Source organism: Gastrolobium bilobum, unplaced genomic scaffold (genome assembly GCF_033153095.1).
Source record: "Gastrolobium bilobum isolate Gb01-03AN ecotype WA unplaced genomic scaffold, APGP_CSIRO_Gbil_v1 utg23192, whole genome shotgun sequence".
NCBI lineage: Eukaryota > Viridiplantae > Streptophyta > Magnoliopsida > Fabales > Fabaceae > Gastrolobium > Gastrolobium bilobum.
In genome coordinates, this window is record NW_026898001.1 from 385,571 (window position 1) to 411,623 (window position 26,053).

Genomic DNA, 26,053 nt, shown 5'->3' on the forward strand with positions numbered 1-26,053 from the left:
GCACAATATCTTGATATCTTTTTGTTTGGATATATGTCTTTTATAATTATATCTTGTAAAGCTGCAATTATATTATAAGTTATGCTATGAGAATCGTTTTGCATTTTTGGATCATTGTGTGCATTGAAATAAGTGGAATTATATCCTGATGAGTGATGATCCAAAATCTGGGAACAGTGACCATTGTGCCACTGTTCCCACATTTATTTACCTAAATGCCACGCACCTGAACTTTTTTTCCAAACTGCCACGCGGGCTAGTTCGCTGGGAGTAGTAGCGAACTAGGCATGATGATGTGTCAGTAAGCTGGTGGTTCTCAAGTTCGCTTGTGTCAGTAGCGAACTTGGGTGCAATAAAGCCTGCAACGTATTTTGAGTTCGCTGCCTATGCAAGCGACCTAGATGGCACGTGTCTGACCCCAACCAAGTTCGCTGGGGGCCAAGGCGACCTAGGTGCCACGTGGCAGTTCCCTAGAAGTCCGCTGCCTTGGTCAGCGAACTACTTGCCGACAGTTACAGGTCGCTGGGCCATAAAGCGAACTCAGTGTTATATTTAGACCCCCTTCCTCGATCAGTCATTCATTCTCGTTCGTTTTCAAAGGAAATTTCCATTTCTGTGTGTGAATTCTATTTCAGTATATAATGAGTGAGAATAACAATGATGTAATATGCCTTCTATATTACAATGGGAGAAGATATTTTGGACCGAACGGTCAAGTGTTTGAAGGAGATACGAAGATCTTCCGCATGAGTCCACATTGCAAATATAATGAGCTCAAGAAAATAATATACAAGAAGTTGAGATTACAACGAGGTCAATCCTTGTCTCGACTGATTGTTAGATGTGCTTCTGGTAACCCCGTGCAATGGGTTGCTGTGGAGGTGGTTGAGGATGAAGATGTGTCACTAGTAGTTGATGCATTTCGACAGCATGGAGAGTCCTCATACATCGAGTTATATGCGGAACTAAACAACGGTGGAGAGGCAAGCACTCAATGTTTCATCCCTACCAGTCACTCCATAGACATTAACAAAGAGCCGGAAGTAGATGCGGAAGATATGAATGTGTCACCCCCATCATCATCTCCCCCAATAACACAACCTTTAGATGTGATTCATGCTAATGAAGTAGATGATCCATCGGGGCGTACTGATAGTTCCGAGGAGGAGGTTGATGAAGGTCTAGTCCCTGACAGTGACTCGTCGGATACAGACGTTGATGGTGATTTCGAGTTGGAAACGTCCACTGCTTTGGTTGAACCGATTCCATCACCGGGTATTATTGGTGCGCATGACCCACCACCTGCTACAGGTTAGGTAGTTTACCATTTGAGTTTTAAGATAGTTTACTGTTTCAGTTTAATTATATTTTTATGTACTCAACGACATTCGAAATGTGTGTTAAAAAGCAGTGGATAATGTTCCATTTTGGTCAGAAATACCACATTACACGAACATTAACTGGGCACACCCCGATCAAGAGTGTGATGACATGCAAGGGGCACAAGTACCAAATTGGCAAATGAGTCAAGAGCTTTATAAGGACCAGCAATTTGAAAGCAAGCAGGATGTACAAATGGCCATCAAACAGTATTGTATGGCAAAAAATCGCACAACTGTCGTACTAAAAAGTGATACGCAAAGGCTGATAATGATTTGTCAAAATCACAATGATGGTTGTCCGTGGAGGATGCGAGCATATCTGAAAAAAGGTGGTTATGAATGGATAATAAGCGTGTGGAACAACGTGTGTATCTCAAACACTTTCCCAGGATCACAAACAACTTAACTCTAGTTTCATTTGTGAATTGATCATCGATAAGTCAACCATCTGGTAAATGTTTAAATTAATATCGTGAGTGTAACGCTAATACGTTGTTGTTTGTCAAACCGTAGAAATGATACGTGAAGAGCCTAGTGTTAAAATTGGGTTAATACAGGAGAGGATTGCATCAAGTCTAGGATTTCATATATCATACAGAAAAGCCTGGAAATCAAAGCAGAAGGCAATTGTGAGGGTATTTGGGGATTGGGATGAGTCGTACGCGTTTCTGCCAAGATGGTTGGATTATATGTTATTGTTTTCTCTTGGGTCTGCCTATAAACTGGATGTGAATGAACATAAGATTGATGGTCGGCTTGATGGTTCGCACAAGGTGTTTAAAAGGGTTTTTTGGACATTCAAACAGTGTTGTGATGCCTTTAATTATTGCAAGCCTATGCTCCAAATCGATGGGACACATTTGTATAGAAAATACCGTGGAACGCTAATGATCGCTACAGCTATTGACGGTAAAAATTATGTCCTGCCTGTAGCGTTTGCTGTTGTTAGTTGTGAGAATATTGACAATTGGTCCTGGTTTTTGGCCATGTTACGGATCCATGTGACTCAGAAAGATGGAATATGCCTTATTTCTGATCGACATGCAGGTATATTAGCAGTCGTCAATAATGTTGCGTTAGGGTGGCAACCACCCAGAGTGTACCATGTTTTTTGCGTGAGACATCTGGCAAGCAATTTCAATCATAAGTTCAAAAACATCATGTTGAAGAAGCAGTTAAAGAAGTTAGGTATGGATGTCACTAGAATTTTTTTAATTTGTTACAATGATCGTACGACGCTGATGTTATTAGTTATTAACAATTATGTGTTGTCATGTACAGGCTACACTACATCGCGATTGGATTTTGACGCTGGTTTGGAAAAATTTAAAGAATCAAGCCCACAGATAGCAGCATGGATTGATCGAATTCCGAACGAAAAATGGAGTATATCATACGATGCTGAAGGAAGGCGATTTGGCCATATGACTACAAAGTACAGCCACCCATATCTGATTGTCCTGGGTCAGTAACCTTGCACAACTCCCTGTACAAAGTAGCCAGGACAGCGGAACCCCAAGGATACGTCCTAGTCCTCTGAAAATCATCCAAAAATAGGAGATACCGCGCATGGACGAAGCTAGATGCAGTCTCAACGAAGAGGCAACCACCTATAATGCACAAAATCAATGCACGTGTGTATCACATACGGTCAACTTCATTGCCAGACCATTCATGCCAATTTAGATACCGTTCCCTCAGAAATGTAAGCGAAATTTGGTTTTTATATAAGTCGCGCGACCGACCTGGCTGAACGCCCAAAAAATCTCCCACCATCTGGGAGAAGGGATGACCTCCAACGCGGACAGATACAACCTCTCCATCTGTAGGCAGTCCAAGCAGATGGTGGACATCCTCCAGAGTAATCGTCACCTCACCCATGGACATATGGAATGTGCGCGTCTCAGGACGCCATCTCTCCGCAAGGGCCGAAATGAGATGGTGATCAATCTGAAAATAAAAAATTATTTTACATTTTATCACAATTGATTAACTATACAACATGTAATTTTTTTATTTATCTACTCTATGTATCACCAACCTCATGGTTGCGCAGACGCGCAATATGATAAAACCCTGCCTGCTGCAGGTAAGGATGGATCTCCTCGGGTATATTTAGATGATCCCATGAAGCAGCGTGTCTGACGTTGAGTACACGATCATCTGGATTTGCGTCACCAGATCTGTTCCATACGTACGTCGAAATGTGTTTCTCCTGCAATGTCAAGAGAGACGGCACCAATGGACCAGGGTCAATGAAGGTCTGGTGCGGGTCCTGTTGCGGGTTCTGTTGCTCCATGAATCTATTTACAAATAATAAATACAAAATTTATTAATAAATATATTAATTTTCAAGTTCAATTAATTATTCTATACTCCACAATTAATTACTAATAAATAAATACTAATTACTAAAAAATAAATAAATAAACACAAACATTGTGGTAAAAGAACTTTGTCACATTTATTTGTCAACCCTAAAACTAAATAATTTTATTTAATTCAAATATTTTAATTATTGCATAATCTAAATTTTAGTAAATACAAAATCTAACAAAATTAAAATAATTCTTTTCTAACCTAGATGCCAAGCCTATAAATAATATCAAACAATTAATATTATTAAATTATACATTAATAAAAAGTACTACACCTAATAACATTAACATACATATTATATAAGTCAATGTTCAAAGTTAACACAACTTATTTTTCAATCCTACAAATAAATGATTTTATTTAATTCAATATTATTATTTATTGCATAATTAACAACTTATTAACTACATAAATAGACACATTAACATATAAAAATATAACCTGACTAAATCCTATTAATAAATAATGCATATAAAATAAAAAGTTAAATAGATTAATTAAACTATAAAATATTTAACTACTTAAATTAACATGCAATTACTAAACTATTAATATTAGAATAATTCAAATAATAAAATAAATAATATGTCATCTAACCTAATGTGTCATAACATTAATCATAAAAATTATCTTACCCTAAAATCTATAAATAAATAACGCATATAAAACTATTTATTACATACATTAATTAAATAATATGTTATTTAACTATTAACATTAAAATATAATTACTAAACTACTAATATTAAACTAATTAAAATAATAAAACAATTAAATTAAATAGATTAATTAAACTATAAAATATTTAACTACTTAAATTAACATGCAATTACTAAACTATTAATATTAGAATAATTCAAATAATAAAATAAATAATATGTCATCTAACCTAATGTGTCATAACATTAATCATAAAAATTATCTTCTTCTAAAACCTATAAATGAATAACGCATATAAAACAATTTATTACATACATTAATTAAATAATATGTTATTTAACTACAAACATTAAAATGTAATTACTAAACTATTAATATTAAATTAATTAAAATAATATAACAATTAAAATATCATCTAACCTAATATTTTATGTTACATATAATATATTAAACAACAACTAACTAACAATAAAAAAAGAATAAAAATTAATCAAATTATACATCACTAACCTCAAATGAAGACAAAAAGACCAAATGAGAGAGTAAGAAAATTAAGAGAGAGAGAGAGAGAGAAAGAAAATGGGGAGGGGGACGCGGATGGGAAGGGGGATTTATATAGGGGAAAAAAGTAATCGTTGGGCACAGGTCGCCTGCGTGGGCAGCGACCTCGCTTTCATGCACGCCACGCGCCCTGGCTGGTCGGGCATTAATTGCAACAGAGGTCGCCTGCGTCAGTAGCGACCTCGCTTGCATGCACGCCACATGGCCTGGCTGGTCAGGCATTAATTGCAACAGAGGTCGCCTGCGTCAGTCGCGAACTCTGACACCACCAGGAAGCTGACAGCTCAGCATCTCGAGGTCGCTACTACTCCCAGCGAACTAGCCCGCGTGACAGTTTGGGAAAAAAGTTCAGGTGCGTGGCATTTAGGTAAATAAATGTGGGAACAGTGGCACAATGGTCACTGTTCCCCAAAATCTGCAGAGTGTATGAAACAATTAGAGAAGATTGGTTATTACTTGTTAGTTTTCATTGTTTATAATTTTGATACTTGGTTATCAATTTTTTTTTTCCTTTTTAAATAGATAAGTGGCTCAACACACATGTTCATTATATGAATTTTTTTTACATGCATATATATATATATATAATTTTGTATCTTGACTTTAAGTAGTAAAAAGTAGAAACTTTACGTTTCATGTCGTTTTTACGTTTTACGTTTTTACTAACCCTTTTCATTTCTACGTAGAAACTCGAGTTTGACAACATTGGGCAGTACCTGCAAAAATATTATTCTCTTTTTTATAATAAGAATATTCTTTCTCTATATTTATCGTGAATTAATTTTTTATCCTTTAGTAAAATGTGATTAAGTTGCCTTAGTTTACCCTTCACTAAGCTAATTATATATTTGGCTTTAACGCATTCTAATTTACAGCTATAAAAGACAGAGGTAGATGAAAATAAATGTATAAAAATGGAGTTCTGTTTTCATGTTGCAGACTATAGTTTTATCCAACTTCATGATTTTAATTATGTCACTTTGAGCTCGTTTGTTTCAACTTTTTAAAAAAGTAATTTTTATCTCTTTCTTAATTTAGAAGTGCTTTTTATAAAAGTTAAAGTTATTTATATTTTTAATTTTTATAAAAATATTTAGTTTTTGAAAAAAATATTTGGCTTTTGGCTTTTGCTTTTAAGTTAAAATTTTTAGCTTCTGAAAAAAGTAAATTTTTTACTTTTTTTGTGACTTCTGTTTTTTTAAAAACATACATTCAAACGCAATAAAAATGAGAAGTACTTTTTTTTTAAAAAAAAAAAAAAAAAAAGAAACTTTTGGAAAAAAAAAAAAAAAAACCCTCATCCAAACGGCTTAACTATATGTGTACATTTAATATACAAACCGCTCTACTCATGAAAAATGTGAGACAATTTTTTTTCACTAAACTTTCTTCAAATTTGGTAGCAAAAGTGAAATTTGATAACGGAGATTACCAATTTTATTTTATTTTTTTGAAAATTGAGATTACCAATTTATAATTGCAAAAGTATATTATGATAAAAAAAAATATAAACACAATCTATTCCAGCATAACCCTTTCAAATTGATGCTGTGCCGTTGTACCAAAACAATTTGATGGTATGGTAGTATTTAAATTTGATAGATTTTTCTTTTAATAGTCTCGATTAAATTACAGTTGCAGCCCTCATAATGGTTTGCTTTTTGTTGTTGTTGTCGGGTTATATATAGTTATATGCTTTCAAAATAGAAAGAATTCCAAGTTCGAGTTCTTCAGACTAAATTAGCCAAATAAAAAAAAATTATATAGAGTTCACTTGGATTGATTTACGTATTTGAATTTCTTAATCCATGTGGGGTGAGTCGTGCTCGTGAATTAAAGCTCGGGCCAAGCTTGTCAACCATACTAGTATTTTTTTTAGTCATAAATGTATGAACATTTATAGTTTTTTTCTTCTTCTTGGTATGCAACTTATCCATATTGACGTTTATAACTGAACGCGAAAGTGTAACTTGTGGAGGAACATTGTCAGTACTAGGAAAGCATCTACAGTATATCCAAAATATAATGTAAAAATTTACAAAAATAAGTAAATAAATATATATAAGTATTACAATAGATTTTTCGCGGTACTAGATTCTTTCTGAAATAACCATGGTCATGCCTTTACTCCATCACCATGTGAAGTGACATGATTTGTTCTGTATATATCTAAAGGGTTTTATAAGAGTATGGTATAGGAAAAGTGATTGTGTTATGTTATAGAGATTCGTTTTTCGTGCCAGAGTTTTTTTTTTTTTTTTGCTACGGGCCCCACAAAATGTTGTGTGTGTAGGAAAATTTTTGTGGTCATGTTAAATGATAAACCCATATTTAAAATTCAATTCCTTGACGTCCTTTCCAGCCTTCCATAAAAATATAAATAAAACTCCTTGATTTGCTCAACTCAACCATTTTGTAATAATTTCCTACAAAGCCATCTTTATCATTTTAGTTTTAGTTTTCTCAACTCACCTTGTTTGAATTCTTTGACTCCTCTTCTTCCTCCTCCTCCTTCATCTATCTATGACTATTTATTTCTACATATCAACTCTCCTCTCAACTCATTTATCTGAATTTTTTGCTGTTTTTGAATGCCTGCACCTTAGATTAGATTGAATCCTCAAATGGGTTCGGTTTTGATGCCTCCTCCTATTGTTGTATTGTCTCTGTTGTTATCACTGAGTTCAGTTATTTTCATTGTTCATGGCGGAGTTCCAACCACTCTGGATGGACCCTTTAAACCTGTGACCATTCCTCTTGACCAGAGATTCCGTGGAAATGCAGTGGACCTGCCAGACACAGATCCTCTGGTTCAAAGAACTGTTGAAGGGTTTGAACCCGAACAAATCTCTGTCTCCCTCTCTGCATCCCATGATTCTGTTTGGATTTCTTGGATTACAGGTACCACCACCCCTTCTTCCAATTATCTATATTAATTATTAATCTTGTTTCTTAATTTGAAATAATAAAGGTAGGAAGTAGAGGTCACAAATGAACGAAGCTCTATCACTTTTTTTTCGTTTGGATTCATTAGTTCACGTGAAGTTATAAGTTAGTTGCATAGTTATTGAAATCATGATATGCAGACAAATGGCTTTGCATTTTTTTTTATTTTTTCCAAATGTAATTAATGTTGCTTTCGGAAGCATCGAATGGAAAATTCGACCCCGTGTTGCTACAGGAAGCACACTCACTCTCTTGCTGCTGACAGCTTTTTCTTCATTCCACAGTTAGAAAACCTTCGTTATTTTGAAAGCATTAAGCAAGCAATAATTATACAATTTGAGGTTAAAGAACTCGTTTCTAACAGGCCCCACCAATTTCATCATTCGAAGGTTTAGCTACCTACCAATTGTTAGTTCAATTTGTTTTTGTTTTGTTTTTTGTCCTAAGGCCATATTGTGGGCATACTTCAGCAGCCATAACTCAGTTTATTTCATGTCAATTCAAGATACTATAAGTTTACTTTAGGTATCATATTGTTGGATTATATATGCAGGGGAGTTCCAAATTGGGGACAATATAGAACCCTTGGATCCTGGTACTGTTGCTAGCATAGTTCAGTATGGACGGTATGGAAGGTCCATGAGTCACCAAGCCATGGGTTATTCCCTTGTTTACAGTCAACTTTATCCTTTTGATGGCCTCCAGAACTACACTTCTGGAATTATACATCATGTTCGTCTCGAAGGTATAATACTTGGTACAAGCTTCCTTTAGGAACACTGACCAAAATGTCACTGTTCACCAACTTTTTTACTTAAATGCCACGCGAACAGTGTTATTTCCCAATCTGCCACGGGGGCAAGTTCGCTACCCGGTGTAGCAAACTCGGTTTGCTGACGTGTCACGTTTCTAGTGGACATCAAGTTCGCTACACGAGGTAGCGAACTTCAAACTTTTTTTTTTTTTTTAACTTGGTACTTGTTATCCACTAGAAATGTGACACGTCAACAAACCGAGTTCGCTATATCGGATAGCGAACTTGCCCCCGTGGCAGATTGGGAAATAACACTGTTCGCGTGGCATTTAGTTAAAAAAATTGGTGAATAGTGGCATTTTGGACGGTGTTCCTTCCTTTATGTCTCAAATGCCCTGGCTTTTCTATCCAAATAAATGTAATTGTGCCTTGAAAAGGAAAGGAACAAAAAAAAAAAAAAACATGTTGAAGAGTCATTAATCCATTGCCTAGACATTCTTAGTCCAGTCATGCTTGTATTTGCATGGCATATGATTGGTTGTACCTGAAGAACATATCCGAAAAATTCAGAATTCTGTTGTCTTTTTTTGCAGGGTTGAAACCTAGCACACTCTATCAATATCAATGTGGAGATCCTTCTTTGTCAGCAATGAGTGATGTTCATTATTTCAGGACAATGACAGTTTCAGGCCCCAAGAGTTACCCTAGTAGAATAGCAGTGGTAGGAGACTTGGGTCTTACATACAATACCACATCCACTGTTAATCATATGACCAGTAATCATCCTGATCTTATTGTATTGGTTGGAGATGTTAGTTATGCTAACCTATATCTTACAAATGGCACTGGGTCAGACTGCTATTCTTGCTCATTTTCTAACACTCCCATCCATGAGACATATCAACCTCGTTGGGATTATTGGGGAAGGTAAAATTTTGACTTTACCTGAAACATATCATCGCACTGGCGTGCTTATTAATTGAACCTCAAATGAGATTTTGGACCATCAGTATAATGTTCAGCTAGGGTCCAATGAATGATTTTATGTGTTCAAGAGCTCTAATTTCTAACAATAAGTCAGCTCCACTAACTTTGTTGTGGAGCTTTTTTGTTATCATTGTTTTAGACAGATGGTGGTAGTTTTGCTATTGTCTTGATTCAGGTAATGTCAATTATTGATTCAGGTACATGCAGCCTCTGATTTCTAGTGTCCCAATAATGATAGTAGAAGGGAATCATGAGATAGAAGAACAAGCAGAGAACAAGACATTTGTTGCTTATAGTTCTCGATTTGCATTCCCATCAGAAGAGAGTGGATCATCATCCACTTTCTATTATTCTTTCAATGCTGGAGGAATACATTTTATAATGCTCGGGGCCTACATATCGTATGACAAATCAGGTTAGCTTTTGGTTCATTCATCCTTTTCTTTTATTGTCTTCTATACACGATGGATATTCTTCATATTACTAACATGGTTTAGAAAGTATTGCTGTTTATTTAAATGCATGATAGGGATGGAGAGTGCAAAAGTTTCTTCCTTATTAACTCACTTCCAGTGTCATCCTCTCTTTTATTGCAGGGGACCAGTACAAGTGGTTGGAGAGAGACTTGGCTTCTGTTGACAGAGAAGTAACTCCATGGTTGGTAGCTACATGGCATCCACCTTGGTACAGCACTTACAAGGCACATTATAGAGAAGCAGAGTGTATGAGGGTACAGATGGAAGACTTACTATATAAATATGGTGTTGACATTGTCTTCAATGGACATGTAAGCATACTGTTTTTTTTTTCATTACTTAATGCATATGATCCATAATTCTTGTCTTTATTAAAATTCAAATGTAAACTGATATGTTAGAACTTTTTTTTTCTTTTTCTGAACAAGAAAAAGATAGGTTCATTTACTACTTTGATAGAAAAATATTATTCTCACATCACATGCAAACAGGTTCATGCGTATGAGAGATCAAACCGAGTATATAACTACACATTGGATCCTTGTGGTCCCGTTTATATCACGGTTGGTGATGGTGGTAACCGGGAAAAGATGGCAATAACACATGCTGATGAACCTGGAAACTGTCCAGAACCATCAACTACACCGGATAACTACACGGGTGGCTTCTGCGCCTTTAATTTTACATCTGGTCCAGCAGCAGGTAAATTCTGTTGGGATAGACAGCCTGATTATAGTGCTTTCAGAGAAAGTAGCTTCGGTCATGGGATTCTAGAGGTCATATTTCTTTCTCTAGTCTCAAGTCTACAACATTTGTCTTTTATGTTTTCTTTATTATTGATGGGGCTTGTGTGAATTATTCAACCTGAAAACCATGTTTTCTTCATTGCATTTACTCTCTTTTTTTGTGCTAACTTCATTTTTCGTCTGAGGCCAAGAGAAAAGTAGAAGACCAACCAAAGTACATTTTTCACATTGACCTGATCAAGTATCACTTGAGGTGGTGATCAAAAAATGTGGTTTTGAATAAAAGTCTTCTGATTTTGGCGAAATACAAAACCTACTAAAATATTGATTCATGAAGCCAGTTTAGCAAGTGAAGCCTATTGATAAAAGTTCATGCATGTTAAAGGAACATGAACCATTAATTGATTTGGACTACAAACTAACTGAAAGAGTTATGTACAGGTGAAAAATGAAACCCATGCCTTGTGGATTTGGCATCGCAATCAAGACTTCTATGGTATCGCTGGAGATGAGATTTACATTGTTAGGCAGCCTGAAAGGTGTCCAATCTAGCCAGAGGTACATATAACATGCATATGGATCTTATGTATAGTGCATATTGCATTATATTGACAATTGTTGCATCATTCTTATGGACAACTAATGCTTGAAATGCTTTAATCTAATATCTTCTAATTCTTCTTTTGTTTGATATGAAGCTTGAGTGCTTTAATCTAATATCTACTAGTAGAAGCAAACTATTTCACATGTACATATTGGGCACTTAGCTGTACAGTATCAGAGGATATTACAGCAAAGCATAGCTTAGGATTTATATCAGCAGCAAGGAACTTAGTTTTTTATTTTCACCTGGATACTTTGTTTCATTTTGTAGGAGAGAGCTCAAAAATAAAAGAAACACTAAACATATTAATGCTTTCAACAAATGGAGCGCTGGAGTTATTATATGGTCTATGTCACCATGTGCTGCCGATTTGAGGTATGCCATATGTAATCCTGCGTCTTAGCAACCAGATATATGTGTAAAGAACCACTTCAACCCAAAATTGGGTGAGGGTCTTTTTAATTATTTATATTATTCTCTAACAATATGAATAAATTATAAAGCTATCATTTTTAAAAACAAAAAAAAAAAAAATTCTTGCGTGGTTATTGGATACATTGGTACCAGAGGACACATTGTATTCATATAATCCCGATAAATTTTGTTACGATTTATTGGAATCCTCTGAGTGTGTCTCTGTATAATTTGATCTGCTCCCTCTCAACAACTACATTTTGAGGCGGCTTGTCTTTAGATTTTGTTAAATTGGAAAAATGCATATTACCATTTTATATAAAGGATAACATATTTTCAAATATGAAAAGACTTTATTCATAAATTCAATTGCCGTATGTCTCGGTGCAAAATTGTGCCTTGCTGCTGCTGAGTCAGCATTTCTTGTTGAATTCCTCACATCACTTTGACGAGCAAATATCCATTTCTCTTTGTTAAGAATTTCCAATTTTGGCTTCAGATACAGTTTCAGTTCTGGGGACTGGGATCCATAACAAAGTTTAATAAACTTGCAGTTTAGCGATCTTATTGGCCTAAAGAAAATTTTCATGATTTAGAATATAGTTTTACGGGTACTCCTGAAGTAAACCCCATGACTGCATCGTTGCATTGGATACAAAAATCCTTAAATAATTCATAACAACACATAAAATAATTAGTTTTATAAACTTTTTCATTACTCTTGGTTGTCTTCATAAATTTGTTATTTTATTAAAAAATTAAAAGGCCAACTTGTAGCTTATTAGGCCAGACTTTTTAGAGTGAATATATGACTTAATTTTTAAATGGTTTTTTTTTTTCTTTCTAAAAGCCTAATTTTCAGGCCAAGCTATAGACGGTGAAAACAAAAGTATAACGGAAACAAACTATTATTTTTATCCCGTTTTCTTCAATTGATAAATAATAATACTTCAGTAAAATAATAATAATTCGAAGCTAAATTATTTCTATTTAAAAAAATTACTAAAGTATTATATTTTACTTGAAAAGATAAAAAAATTAAGCAATTATTTAAACGCAGTGAAAACAAAAGCAAGTATGTTTTTTTTTTTTTTGGTAGACACAAAAGCAAGTATGTTAATTGAACTTAAAAGTAATCATTTTTTTCTAATCTAATATGTTGTTTTAGAAATAAAAAAGTATCATTTTAAGAAAATTAATAAAGTATTGATTGTTTTTAGTATAAAATATTAAATATTTTATATTATCAATAATTTTAAAAGTAAGAAAAATAACATAGATAATTTTTAGGCACTTTAATAAAACGTAATTTAATTTAATATAATTATTTTTATTTATAGTTAAAGTTATCTGACGAATTTATAATTTTTTATACTTACTTAAAGAACAAAAAAAATACAATTAAGTTTACATAAAATGTATGTATAACTTTTTTAATTAATTGATAAATCCGTATAATATTTGAAACATATTGTAATAAAATTATAATATTTAAATATATATAAAAATCAATAATATCACAATAATAAAAAGTACTACAAGACATTTATCATTGAAAATTTTATTTATCAATTATAATAAATTATTTGATTAAAATTTTATATAATTAATTATAATCAATTAATGAATTCATAGAACATTTTCTTTTTTTTTTTGTAATTACATGGGGCTAAGCCCCACAAACAGACACAAACAAACCAGAAAAGAAAAGCAGCAACACAAAAAGAAACAACAAAACAGAACAGAAAAGAAAAGACCAAGCAAGGGTCTTTAACAGCAAATAGCAGCAGTCATCCTAAGGCCTGGATCCAGCAAATTAGCAGCCAGTAAATTGATTAGCTCAGAATGAGGAGATGGGATTGTGGTGAGACCAAAGGAATCATCCAATGCCTTCTTCGCAATCCAATCAGCACAGTAGTTGCAAGACCTTGAAACATGCTTCAACAAGACAGTCCAATCTTTATTTAGAGCGGCTCGAATCTTAGCTACCAAGGGGAACTATCGAGTATCATTACCAGAAGCGGTAAGAAGGCTAATAGCTTGAGCAGAATCTGATTCCAAGATAATATTTTTCCAACCATATATCCAAGCAAAGTCTAAACCATGAAAAATGGCCCAGAGTTCAGCTTGTAATGGTGAGCATGATCCAATAAAAGGCTGAAAACCCACAAATCCAAGCTCCATTCCAATCTCTCATTAGACCACCACACGCAGCTCTGTCATCTGAAGCTGCACCATCGACATTTAATTTCAAAAAACCTTGAGATGGAGTTGTCCAAACAAGGAAGGAGGAGATGGGAGGAACTTTTTGATCCAACTGTTGCTTTCTATTACTGCAGCATTGCCTGATTTCCTCAATTAAATCTGCAAGAGCAGTGGTCGGATCCTCTAATCTCTTGGCATTCACTTCATGAATTTCTTTATCTCTCCAAAACCACAGGAAGCTATAGGCAGTAAAGAAGAAGTCCCTCCAGTTATAAGCATGAGAATTCCTCTGGTTCAGATTAAGCGAAATCCACTCCTTGAAAGAGCTTGCACTAAAAAAACCAGGAGGTAGAGGGTGTAACAATGGAAGGAGCCAAACTTTTTTTGCTTTAAAACAGTCTCTGAATGCATGTAAGTTGGTCTCCACCTTATTTGGGCATGAAGGGCAACAATCAGATGAGTCACTCCATCTGGCTATATATTCTTTGATTAGGATTCTATCATGCAGCATCCTCCACAATAGAAATTTGTCCCTTTCCTTTCCTTTCCATTCCATTTCTAGATACAGTCTCAGTTGCCATTTAGAGTATAAGAATTTGTACTAATCAGATTGCAATAAGCAGATTTGACAATGGACTGACCTGGTAACCTGTTTTTCCAGCAAACATAATCTTCTCTAGCTTCCTCATCCGGATGAGGAATTGCCAGAATTTTGCTCACCACACTCCGATCAAAATGGCTGAGCAGGACCTGAATATTCCAGCCCTCTCCAGATAGAGAAATATTGTGGTTTAACTTCAGGTCAACAACCTCAGCAGTTGGGGGAACTATTGCAAGAGATAAAAGGTTAGAATTAAGTCCAGCCCAATTGTCCTTCCAGAAAGCAATCCTCTTCCCATTTCTGATCTGCCAAAAGGTATTACTTATAATGTCTGGTCAGATTTTACATAAACTTTTCCAAAGATGAGAGTCATAAGATTTGCAAGAGACCTTCTTCATGATATCTTTGTTTCTGCCATATTTAGAGATCAGAACTTGAGCCCACAGTTGATCAGGGGATTGAGTTAGAGACCAGGCACACTTCTGAAGAAAAGCTTCATTCTGCTTTCTTAAATTAATGATTCCCAATCCACCCTAATTCTTTGGAAGTTTTAGATGCTCCCATTTGACAGCATGTTTTTCCTATGAGATTCAGAATCTCCCCAGATAAAACTCCTCTGCATCTTTTCAATATCATCGTAAATACCTTTAGGAAGAAGGCTATTTTGAATGTGGAACATAGGGATGGCTGAGATGACTGACTTGGCCAGGGTCACTCTTCCTGCCATTGATAGGCAATTTTTCTTCCAGCCCTGGAGCCTGCCATTTACTCGATCCATAATATCACCATAATGTTGTTTATTAATTCTACCATGCTTCATCTTATATCCCAGGTATCTGCCAATATTCGTAGTATGTGCAAAACCACTAATCTCCACAATAGCATTAGCAAGCTTAGAGGAAACATTTTTTGAGAAAAAAATGTTAGATTTGAGATAACTAACCTTTTGTCCAGACATGTTTCCAAAAGTGGCAAGGCAGTCCATTATGATCTTTATCTGATCAGTACTAGCTTCACCAAAAAGCAATAAATCATCAGCGAAAAGGAGATGAGAGATTATAGGTCCACCTTTACCAGCTTTCATGGGCTTCCATTCCTTTCTATCAATTGAGTCAGCAATAAGATGAGATAACTTTTCCATACAAAGAACAAAAATGTAGGGAGATATAGGGTCCCCTTGCCTAAGACCCATGCTGGGGGAGATTTTACCCGATTTAGCACCATTCCAAAGGATATCTAGTTTAGTGGAGGAAATGCAGTGCATGATGAGACTCACTAAATTATCAGGAAGATTGATCTCAGATAACACTTTATGAATGAAGTTCCAGGACATTCGATCATAAGCTTTTTCCAGATCAATCTTGATAGTAAAAAAAACCCTCTTTCCTTTCATTCTATTCATAGAATGAACCATCTTCTGAGCAATAACAATATTATCTTGGATTTGTCTATTGGGGACAAAACTGACCTGTTGAGGGGAGATAAGCTTATTTAGAATGGGTTTGAGCTTTCCCACTATAGTTTTGCTTATGCCTTTATAGAGAACTGAACAGAGAGCAATAGGCCGGAATTGAGAGATCTTTTTAGGTTTGGCTAGCTTAGGGATAAGAACTAGGAAAGTTTCATTGAGATCCCTCACCTTAGTTGGATTATTCCAAATCTGCTTCACACACTCCACAACTTGTCTCTTCATTAATTCCCAGTTCTTTTGGAAGAAGAAAGCAGGGAAACCATCTAGGCCAGGAGCTTTAAGCCCACTCATGGAGAAGAAAGCCTCATTTATCATTGGCTCCAAAATAGGGTCCTTCAGCATCTTCAATTCAGCTTCTTCGAAGGCAGACCAATTAGCCTTGGTAGTAGCCCAGGGTCTGTTGTAATTCTCTTCAGAAAACAAATTGATGAAAAACGTATGGATAAGCTTTAACAGGTTCTCTTCTTCTCTAACAGGGTACCCATCATCATTTTTCAGCTCCAGGATTTTGTTTCTTGCTCTCCTGATAATAGTGGTGGTATGGTAAAATCTTGTGTTGCGATCACCATCAGCAATCCACTTACATCTCGCTTTTTGGAACCAAAGGGCTTCTTCTTGCTCCAAAACTCGACTAAGTTCATCCTGAAGGGCCTTATCCATATCTGACTGGACCTGATCCGGCAGATTATTGGTGTTAATTTGATTTTCCTGTAGCTTTTTGAGAAGATAGTCTTTTCTCACTTGCATACATCCAAACACTCTTCTGTTCCAAGACTTTAAAGGGCTAACCAAATCACTCAGGCTCTGATTAATCTTTAGGTAAGGTTTCCAGAAAAAGTTCAGGACGTGAGGAAAAGATGAGTGCTCTTGCCAAGCCACCAAAATTCTGAACAGCCTTTCCTTCCAAGAAGTCTCTTTTGAAAGGAGAGAGAGTAGAAGAGGATTGTGATCTGAATTTACACGAGGCGGGGATCTCACACTAGCTTCCTCAAAAGCTACTCTCCAATCTGCATTCACACAAATTCTGTCAAGTCTTTTGTAGACTCTTTCAAGATAAAGCCACATGGGGCCTCTCCAAGTAAATTTTGAACCTCTACAGCCAAAATCCATTAGCTTGCAATCATTAAGAAAAGAGGAGAACTTTTGACATCTAGCAACGTTCACTGGGGCTCCCCATTTTTTCTCACTAACCGAAGCTATTTCATTAAAGTCTCCAATCATAATCCAATGTCCCTCTACATTATCACTGATCTTCTTGAGAGCTGGCTACAGATCCTCACGAATCTCCTCTCTAGGATTTGCATAGACCACAGTTAATAAGAAAGAGCTCCCTGAACTGACAGAGCAAGACATATGGATGAACTGGTTGTTTTTCTCAATTATGGAAATTTTGAAAGCTTATTATTTCCACAAAATCCAGATCCCACCTGAAAATCCCATAGCATCCTTTAAGGCAAATTGGTTAAAACCAAGTTGTTTTATCTTTTTTTGGGCTATTTCCCCACTGATCCTAGCTTCTAAGATTGCAACCATGCTAATCTTATGTTTCCTTACGAAATTGCTAAGAGATGATTTGAAAGTTTGCTTTGCAACACCCCTGCAATTCCAAACAAGAACATTCATTGGATAACTAAATCAATTCCAGGGTTACAGAGGCCCTGGTCACTCTCTATCTTTTGAACTACATCAATACTGAGAACAGTGTTCTCCATATCCATTCCTTCACCACCTTTATTGTCAGGAGGTTCCTCAGTTTTTAAGTGTTCATCACTGCTGGACTTGGTGATTTCCATATCCGAATGCTTATCCTCCTCAATGCACATCTCACACTTAGGGGCTGGCCCAGGCTTGTCAATTAACAAAGTTGTAGCAATCTTGGAACAGAGGTCCTTTTCTGCCTCTAAGTGGTTAGCCTTTTTGGCAGAGCAGAAAGCTGGATCAGGAGTAAGTTTGAGGTTTTGTTTCTGGGTAACCTTTTTAACAGGTTTACTGGATGAAGGGAGCTCTGATGAATTAGAGATTTTACCTACTACACTAGAATCAGAGGTAAAAATAAAAGCATTTGTATTCTCTGATGCCATGGTTTTAACAGTTGACTTACCATTCACCTTCTTATAAACAGATGGGGATTTTTCGGCTATGAACTGGGACTCGACTGGGATAAATTACTCCCCGATGGTCCTAGCTCCTGCAGGGTTTTGGGAGTAGGGTTGTTCGAAGAAGATGGGATAGCCATGTTCCCTGTAACTTTCTTCTGCGTGCTAGAGGGTTTTTTGTTGGAGATGTCATCTCCAAAGGCTCTTTCTTCTTTTCCTTCATACCTCTTGGGCTGTTGATTCTTCATGAATTTCTTCTTCTGGACCACCATCCAAGGTCCTACACCCTGATTAGCAGGAGGTGCAACTGTTTCTGGAACAGTTTCCTGAATATTGCTGCTCTCAGCCGGTTTCACATAATCCGAACATTTTTAAGCGTTATGCCCATATTTGCCACATTGGAGGCAAATCAAGTACAAGCCTTTATATTCCACCTTGAATACTTCCTCTTCTAGGATATATTCACCCCTTAGGGATTTTGAGAGATCCAATTCGATGCAAATTCTAGCAAATTTCCCTCTGTCGCCCATTGAGGTAGTTTTGTCAATTTTCAGCACTTTCCCCATTGTACTTCCTGTTAGCTTCAATACAAGGATAACACAAAATTCAAGGGGAATACCTGGTAGCCGAATTCAAGCTGCAACACGGTGGATGTTGGCTTTGTGAGGATTAAAAAAGGTTCCCATTTCCTTATGGCCAGATAGTGACCCATTAGGACCCAAGGACCTCCTGTTAAAGCCAGATTAAGATCTTCCAAGCTCGCGAACTTCACTGAGAAGAAGTCGTTTCCCAGATCAACTACTGTAATGGAGCTTGATTTCGCCCATAAGCTTTCGAGCTTACTCTTAATGTACATGACACCAACTTTCTTCCCCAGTAACTTCACGATGATAGCATTTCTCCAGGGGCTTCTCAGCCTCTGTTTAGCTTCCTTTGTGCAACGGAATCTAACTGAACCATCCTCCCCGAAGATGGTTTGAAAGCCCAGCTCGTTTATGGCACCTAGCTTAGGGTCCAGAGGCTCACTCGGGTCTTCCTCTATATCTTCTTGCCAGGAATCATCTTCCCCCATCAAGTTTCCTTCTGACCGAAGGGCTTCCGCAAATGATTTTGCTTTTCCTGATGGGATGCGATCTTGAATGTTTCCAAAACTTGCACCTCTGATCGAGGAATCTGGGAGAACTCCTCCCCGTTCTTTGACCTTTTTATACTCTTGTACATGCACTCCTGAGAATCAGCTGCAGTGATTTGTGGTCCACCATGGTTACCGCTCGAAGCACTTATCTTTATGCCCTAACGAAAAAAATAAATTCGTGCGCGTGAGGAGCATGCGAACCTAACCCATTGCAAAACTTTTTTTGTGCATTTAATTCATAAAACATTTTTATTAATAGATTTATACAACTTAAGCCACACAACATATTTAAAAGTTTATAAAAACTCATAAAAGCTAAATACTTATTAATATATTATTGCACAATTTTTTATTAATAATTAATTAAAAGTTTTTGTTTGAAAATTAATAATATAATAATTAAAAATTATAATGATGTATAGATTCAAAATTTTAATTATTTAATATTTGAAGTAAGTATGTGTGAGAAAGTGAATATTTTGAATAAAGAGAAAGTAAAAATATTTTTTCGTTACTTTTTTTAGAAAAATATATAAGTTTATGATATTGTGTCAGAATCAAAAGACAGAATTTGACTGGCTAGTACACTTTTTTATTCAAATACAATAAAAAAAATTTAATAAAAAAGTTATTGTCACAAAAGTCGTGATACTCGAAGAAGTCTTGGGTATAACAGGAATAAGTATATCTTTATTATAAAAGAAAGAAAATAGAAATATGAAAGGAAATAACTATAGAGATAAGGGTATTTTAAATGTATTATTTTATTTTTATACATAAACGTATTACTTATTTTATAGTTTAAATGGTCTATTTCCACAAACCATTTATAATCAATTCTCTTAGAGCCTGTTTGGTATCTTCGTTTTTTCTTTTAAGTTAAAAGTTATTTTTAATATATAAAGTTGTTATGATGATTTTGAAAGAGGGAAGATAAAATAATTTATTATTAAAATGAATTATTAAGATAAATGATAAAATTTGTAAATACAAGTTTAAAATAAAGGTCAAACTTTAAAATAAATAAGGAGTCAAAAAAGCTGACATACATATTAAAAAAACACCTCTTGGGGGCTTTTACCTTTTAAATTTTTGCTTTATTATAAGAAAAACTCCTTTTATAATAAGAGCTTCTATAAAAACCTATTTGACTTAAAAGAAGCTAAATTGAAGACCTTCCAAATACACACTTAGCCTCTTTTTATATGTGGCTGTGTTGAATTCAAAAATCACATTTATCACTCTCTTACTTGCTCGGGATAATTTAATGAGCATGACCAGAAAAGATGATATAGGTTATTCTACCTACCATTTTTTTTCCCTACCTTTATCTACCACTCTTCAACACCGTTAGATTAGAATCCCAATTACATTTTTTACTTCTCTCTCCTATTGAAATTCTGATCTAACAGTATTGAAGAGTGATAGGCAAAGGTAGGTAAAAAAAATGGTAGGTAGAATAATCTATCTTAGAAAAGATAGGCCCCAAATTTAATTGCATTGTGCCATTATTTGAATCTATATAACTCCTTCACCTTACCTGTGCTTATACACAAGGGAGAGTGAAAAGACCACCTATAGCGTCATGGCTAAAATTGTGTGTGCATTTCTTCTCCTTCTTGCCATGCCTTTTGTTATCCAAGTTGCCTATGTGAGTGAATCTTTATCTCCCTCTATTCCCTTACAAATACACTCTACACCTATGCATTATGTTACTTACCAAATAAAAATAAAAATGTGTACATATTATTTGTTTTCCCCTTGAATTCATCTTGACTTCTAATTTTTTTTCTCCTCTTCTTTAAATAAAAAATTTACAGGCTGGTGGAGAAGGATCACTTCGTCCCCAAGGTACTAATTCTAGCTAATATTTCTGAAAATCAATATTTTTTTTAATTAATTTAATTTAGTTATGATGTTGACAACTCAAATCTTGGCTTCGTTCAGATTGTTCCAATGCCTGCGATGTTCGTTGTTCAGCGACTCAATACAAGAAGGCGTGTCTGACCTATTGTAACTATTGTTGTGCGAAATGTTTGTGTGTGCCATCAGGAACCTATGGTCACAAGGAAGAATGTCCATGCTATAACAACATGAAAACCAAGGAAGGAGGCCCCAAGTGCCCCTAATTGATGGTCTATTGTTCTGATTCTTATGAATAAAATTTATATCATTATAGTGAAGTTAATTTTTATGCTTGAGCTCACAAGATACTAGCATTCTCCTAGTTGGCTCAAATAAATGTTTCCGTTTTTCTCATTTTAAACGTTTATCTTCTTCTTCTTCTTTTTTATTTTCAAAATCTTCTTTATCAGCAATTAAATATTTAAAAAAAACATACATTACACATAATTGTCAATTCCTAAGTGTTTCTACAACAATTAGCAGAGTGAGGAATGGGGATATCACAAGAAAGGGAAATTTTATCATAAAGAATCGTCAAAAAAAAAAAAAAAATCTCAGCAACCAGAGTTTTACTTCCGAATTTGATACATATGAATTTGATTTGAATGTACAAAAAAAAAAAAATTAAAAAAATGCTGAGTAGAAGTAAAATATTAACTCATACAGAAGGAATCGAACTCACGATGTCAAACATTAAATGTTGGATCAATGAATAATTATTATAAGAGCTTTATTACTCTCATTTCAATGCAGAGAATAAATTTTTTACGGTCGACTCATCCTATAAATTTTATAATTGTGTGTCTTACCAACTAGAAAATTTTAAGCGGTCCCGGTACATATAACTTTCTATGGTCCATCCAATAAAAAGCTTACACATAGATTCATTTATCCACGTCAGTATAGTGGCTTGTTTTTAATTTTTTATTTATTAATAATATTTTATTTCATTTCTCTCCTTTTCTTTCTATTTTTCACTCCCGCCTCACATCTGTTACTCTGTAAATGAAGTTTTCGATTTCTTTCTCATCTCTCTCATTGTTTTCTATTCACTTCCAAAGCTTTCAAAGAGTAAGAGGTGAGTGAGATCATTGTTAGCTGGATTTTTTTTTTCTCATTTGTCAGAGCATTTACCGCTATCGATTTACCACTTTGGTGCATCAAGAGCGAATGTGAACCTTAGTCCTGTGGGTCTTCCTTTGCGCCCGGTAATCATTACCTTTCAACTCCTTTGTACTTTGGTGCTTCATATTGGATTATGAACAACATATCTACGATCAATATTTAACCAGTGATTAAAATAGCTAACTGTAAGTTATCACAAATTACATGTTAACTTTGTCGGATTCATTTTTTATGATTTCTTTTATATAGGATGAACCTTGCTTTACAGAACTTCAAGTTTGGTTTTCAATTCATCATTAAAAACAAATAGCAGCATTTGTTGTTTTAGCCTTTGGTTTTTATTTTAAGCTAACTCTTTTCTCGGATGGTAATCTTTTATTTTAAGCTAACCTTATGCATCTTTCATGGCATCACTGTTTTCCTTGTTTGATTATGCAATAACTTTTGTTATTTCCAATTTAATTTCCATATATATTGTAAATTTATCATCATTAAAGCTAAGGTTCTGACTATTCGAGCGTTCTATATTATTTTCCTTGTTTTTATGCTTGTAATTTATTTCTATTATGGAATGCCTTTCCGATATGAAGTTATGATACAGGAATTGTAAGTATACTGTTTGGGTTTTGTATGGAGTTAATTGCCATCAGTTTATTTGCCTGAAATGTTTTACAGTGCTTGGGACTCCTTGTGCTGCAGGTTTGTATGTGAAGTGCATAGGTACTCATATATTCTGTTAGTTGTTGTTCCTCTCAATGCTATATTCATATACTAGCTTGAGTTGTTCAAACTTTGGTGAGGAATTTTGATTTAAATTAGATTTTTATTTTTATAATATGCTTGTTTGTTTAAACAATTTTTCACCCTAAGTTTGACTTTTCTGGTCATCTATACGATGTAAAATGGTGATGTTTTGTAGGATTTCTGTCGATGGAGGAAACAAGCACTTCTGAAAAAGAAATGGATAATTTTATATATTCAGAGTTGTCTTCATTTAGTTCTGACAGTGAATATGGTGATGAACAAAGAGAGATGTCAGTGGTTGTGAGTAAGGATCAAGATGGATATGAACCAAAAATTGGAATGATGTTCTCCAACGAAGATGAAGCTTATAAGTTTTATAATGGATATGCTAAATTGGTTGGTTTTACTGTGAGAAAATCAAAATATCGAAGATTGGCATATGGAACCATAAGTCAGAGAACATATGTTTGTGGAAAAGAAGGATATAGAAAATTGAAGGACCTTTCACATGTTAACAAGAAAAATAGAAAAGAAACAAGAACTGGTTGTCAAGCTATGATACGTTTTAAAATTGAGAAGGATACTTGGATTGTTTCTAAGTTCATTGCAGATCATAATCATGATCTTGTGAAATCACGTGCACGAGCTATGTTAAGATCACAAAGGCAATTGGATGAAGCACATGCTAACATGATTGAAGATATGGACAATGCTGGATTAAAAGTGTATTCATATTTTGTTGAAGTTGCCGGAGGAGCTGAAAATGTTGGATTTTTAAAATCTGATTGTAATAATTTTTTACAAAGTAAAAGAAACAAGATCCTTGAAGCAGGAGATGCACAAAGTGTTATTAACCATTTTAAAAGTCTTCAAGCAAATGACTCATTCTTCTTCTATACAATGCAAGTGGATTGTGAAAATCGCATGACTAATTTTGGAGTGATGGCATATCAAGGACAGATTATAATCACTTTGGAGATGTGGTCATTTTTGACACAACCTATAGAACAAACAAGTATAATATGTCCTGTGCACCTTTCATAGGGGTAAGTCATCATAAACAAAGTGTTTTGTTTGGCCGCGCTTTCTTATTGAACGAGACAACAGAGTCTTTCGTTTGGCTATTTGAATCATTTTTGGAAGCAATGAATGGGTTGCAACCTAAAACAATTTTCGCTGATCAGTGTCAAGCAATGGGGCGAATGCTATTAAAAGAGTTCTTCCTGACTCTCAACATCGACTTTGCTTGTGGCATATTGGCCAAAATGCTGCTAAGCATCTTTCTTATTACTTGAGAAAACCTCACTTTAAGGTTCTATTTAATAGGTGTCTCTACAATTGTGGATCAGAGCAGGAGTTTGAAGAGGTTTGGTCTCATCTAGTCACAAAAGTTGATATTTCAAAAATCGCATGGTTGAAAAAAATTTATGAGTTACGAGCAAATTGGTGTCCGGCATTTAGTAAGAATTATTTCTCAGCTGGCATCTTATCAACACAAAGAAGTGAGAGTATGAATAATGTTTTTCGTACTGTCACTTGCAAGACGATGTCTCTAACTCAATTTGTACTTCGTTATGAAAAAGTTTTGGAGCGTAGACGATGGTCAGAATTGCAAAAGGAATGAAAATGGTATGGCTGAATTTTTTTTATTTTATTACAGGTATGGCTGAACAAGTTGCACGAGTATATACTCATGTTATTTTTGCAGAATTCTATGAAGAATTTTTTGAATCTTTATGTGTGGCAATTGAAAAATCAATGAAAATTACGCTTTATTTTGTTACAAGTTAGTTAAATCTGGTGATCAGAAGCAATATTTTGTGACATTTGAAAGTGCAAATTGCTCTATTGAATGTACTTGCAGAAAGTTTGAATCAGTTGGCCTCTTATGTCTTCATGCACTGAAAGTACTTAACTTTCACAATATTTTTCAAATACCGTCTCAATATATCTTGAAGAGGTGGACAAAAAATGCTAAAGATGGTTTTAGTATAAGCAACAATGGCAAACAGGTTTGCAACAATGGTAAACAAGGAATAAATTCCCGTATGAGTCTAATAATAAAGAAAGCCATTTATTTTGCAACCAAAGGTGCATTGACAGATGAAACAATCAAAATGGCTGAAGATCACCTAGAGCATGGGATAAAAAGATTGGAAATGATTTTAAAAAATACTAGTGGCATGATTGATAAGACTGTAGTTGACTGTAAGACTAGTGATGAAGAGATAGATGAGCATAACACATTAAATTCAAAAAAAGTCTTAGATCCGCAACGTGTTCGAGCAAGGGGAGTTACAAATGCTAGACTCAAAAGTCAGCTAGAAAAGAAAAGGCGCAAGAGACATCAATCACAAGCTCTTGGTAAATCTCAAGGTGCTAATACATCTAAATCTCTAAGACATAATCATGTTGATACAAGTACAATGAATCAATTAATTAGGATTATACTATTTATTTATTTATACGTGATTTTATGATTATTGTTGTTATCTTCTTTTGTGACTTAGGAAAAGCTTCAAGTACGACAGCTAAAGATTCTAGCACCTCTTATATAGATCTATCAGCTTATGATTTTCCATATATCTCTCCATTGGCAAATGCTAATACAACTCCACCACCTTATTATTTTCCAAATGTCTCTCAAGTGACAAGTGTTAATACAACTGCACCAGTTTTCTGTGTTCCATATATCTCTCAACATATGCCATATTGTACTGCAGGTGAATAACTTAAGAGCTGAGATATAGAAGTCCTGCAGGCTACCATAGAGGTTGACATGCAATATTTTAGAGGTGGTGGAGCTATCATGCAAGCTTTTTTGAATGGTAGGAGGTCATGCAAGTTGTCATGCAAGCTTTT

The 26,053-nt window shown here is 34.9% G+C and overlaps 3 protein-coding genes across 3 annotated transcripts; 2 read left to right on the forward strand and 1 right to left on the reverse strand.

The window, feature by feature from the left end:
- Positions 1-3,023: 3,023 nt before the first annotated feature.
- LOC133312048 (serine/threonine-protein phosphatase 7 long form homolog) lies at positions 3,024-3,681 on the reverse strand. The gene is made up of 2 exons (XM_061513187.1): positions 3,424-3,681; positions 3,024-3,332 (listed from the first exon to the last, which is right to left on the reverse strand). The coding sequence occupies exons 1-2, from the start codon at positions 3,679-3,681 to the stop codon at positions 3,024-3,026; spliced, it is 567 nt and encodes a 188-aa protein (XP_061369171.1).
- Positions 3,682-7,588: 3,907 nt separating this feature from the next.
- Positions 7,589-11,883, forward strand: LOC133312036 (purple acid phosphatase 15-like). Its single transcript, XM_061513177.1, has 8 exons — positions 7,589-7,883; positions 8,482-8,673; positions 9,276-9,609; positions 9,867-10,084; positions 10,266-10,456; positions 10,637-10,921; positions 11,333-11,449; positions 11,766-11,883. The coding sequence occupies exons 1-7, from the start codon at positions 7,607-7,609 to the stop codon at positions 11,441-11,443; spliced, it is 1,608 nt and encodes a 535-aa protein (XP_061369161.1). The 5' UTR covers positions 7,589-7,606; the 3' UTR covers positions 11,444-11,449; positions 11,766-11,883.
- A 9,119-nt stretch (positions 11,884-21,002) lies between these two features.
- LOC133312027 (gibberellin-regulated protein 12-like) lies at positions 21,003-21,546 on the forward strand. The gene is made up of 3 exons (XM_061513161.1): positions 21,003-21,068; positions 21,238-21,268; positions 21,365-21,546. Exons 1-3 carry the CDS (start codon positions 21,003-21,005, stop codon positions 21,544-21,546), a joined length of 279 nt encoding a protein of 92 aa, XP_061369145.1.
- The last annotated feature ends 4,507 nt before the right edge of the window (positions 21,547-26,053 follow it).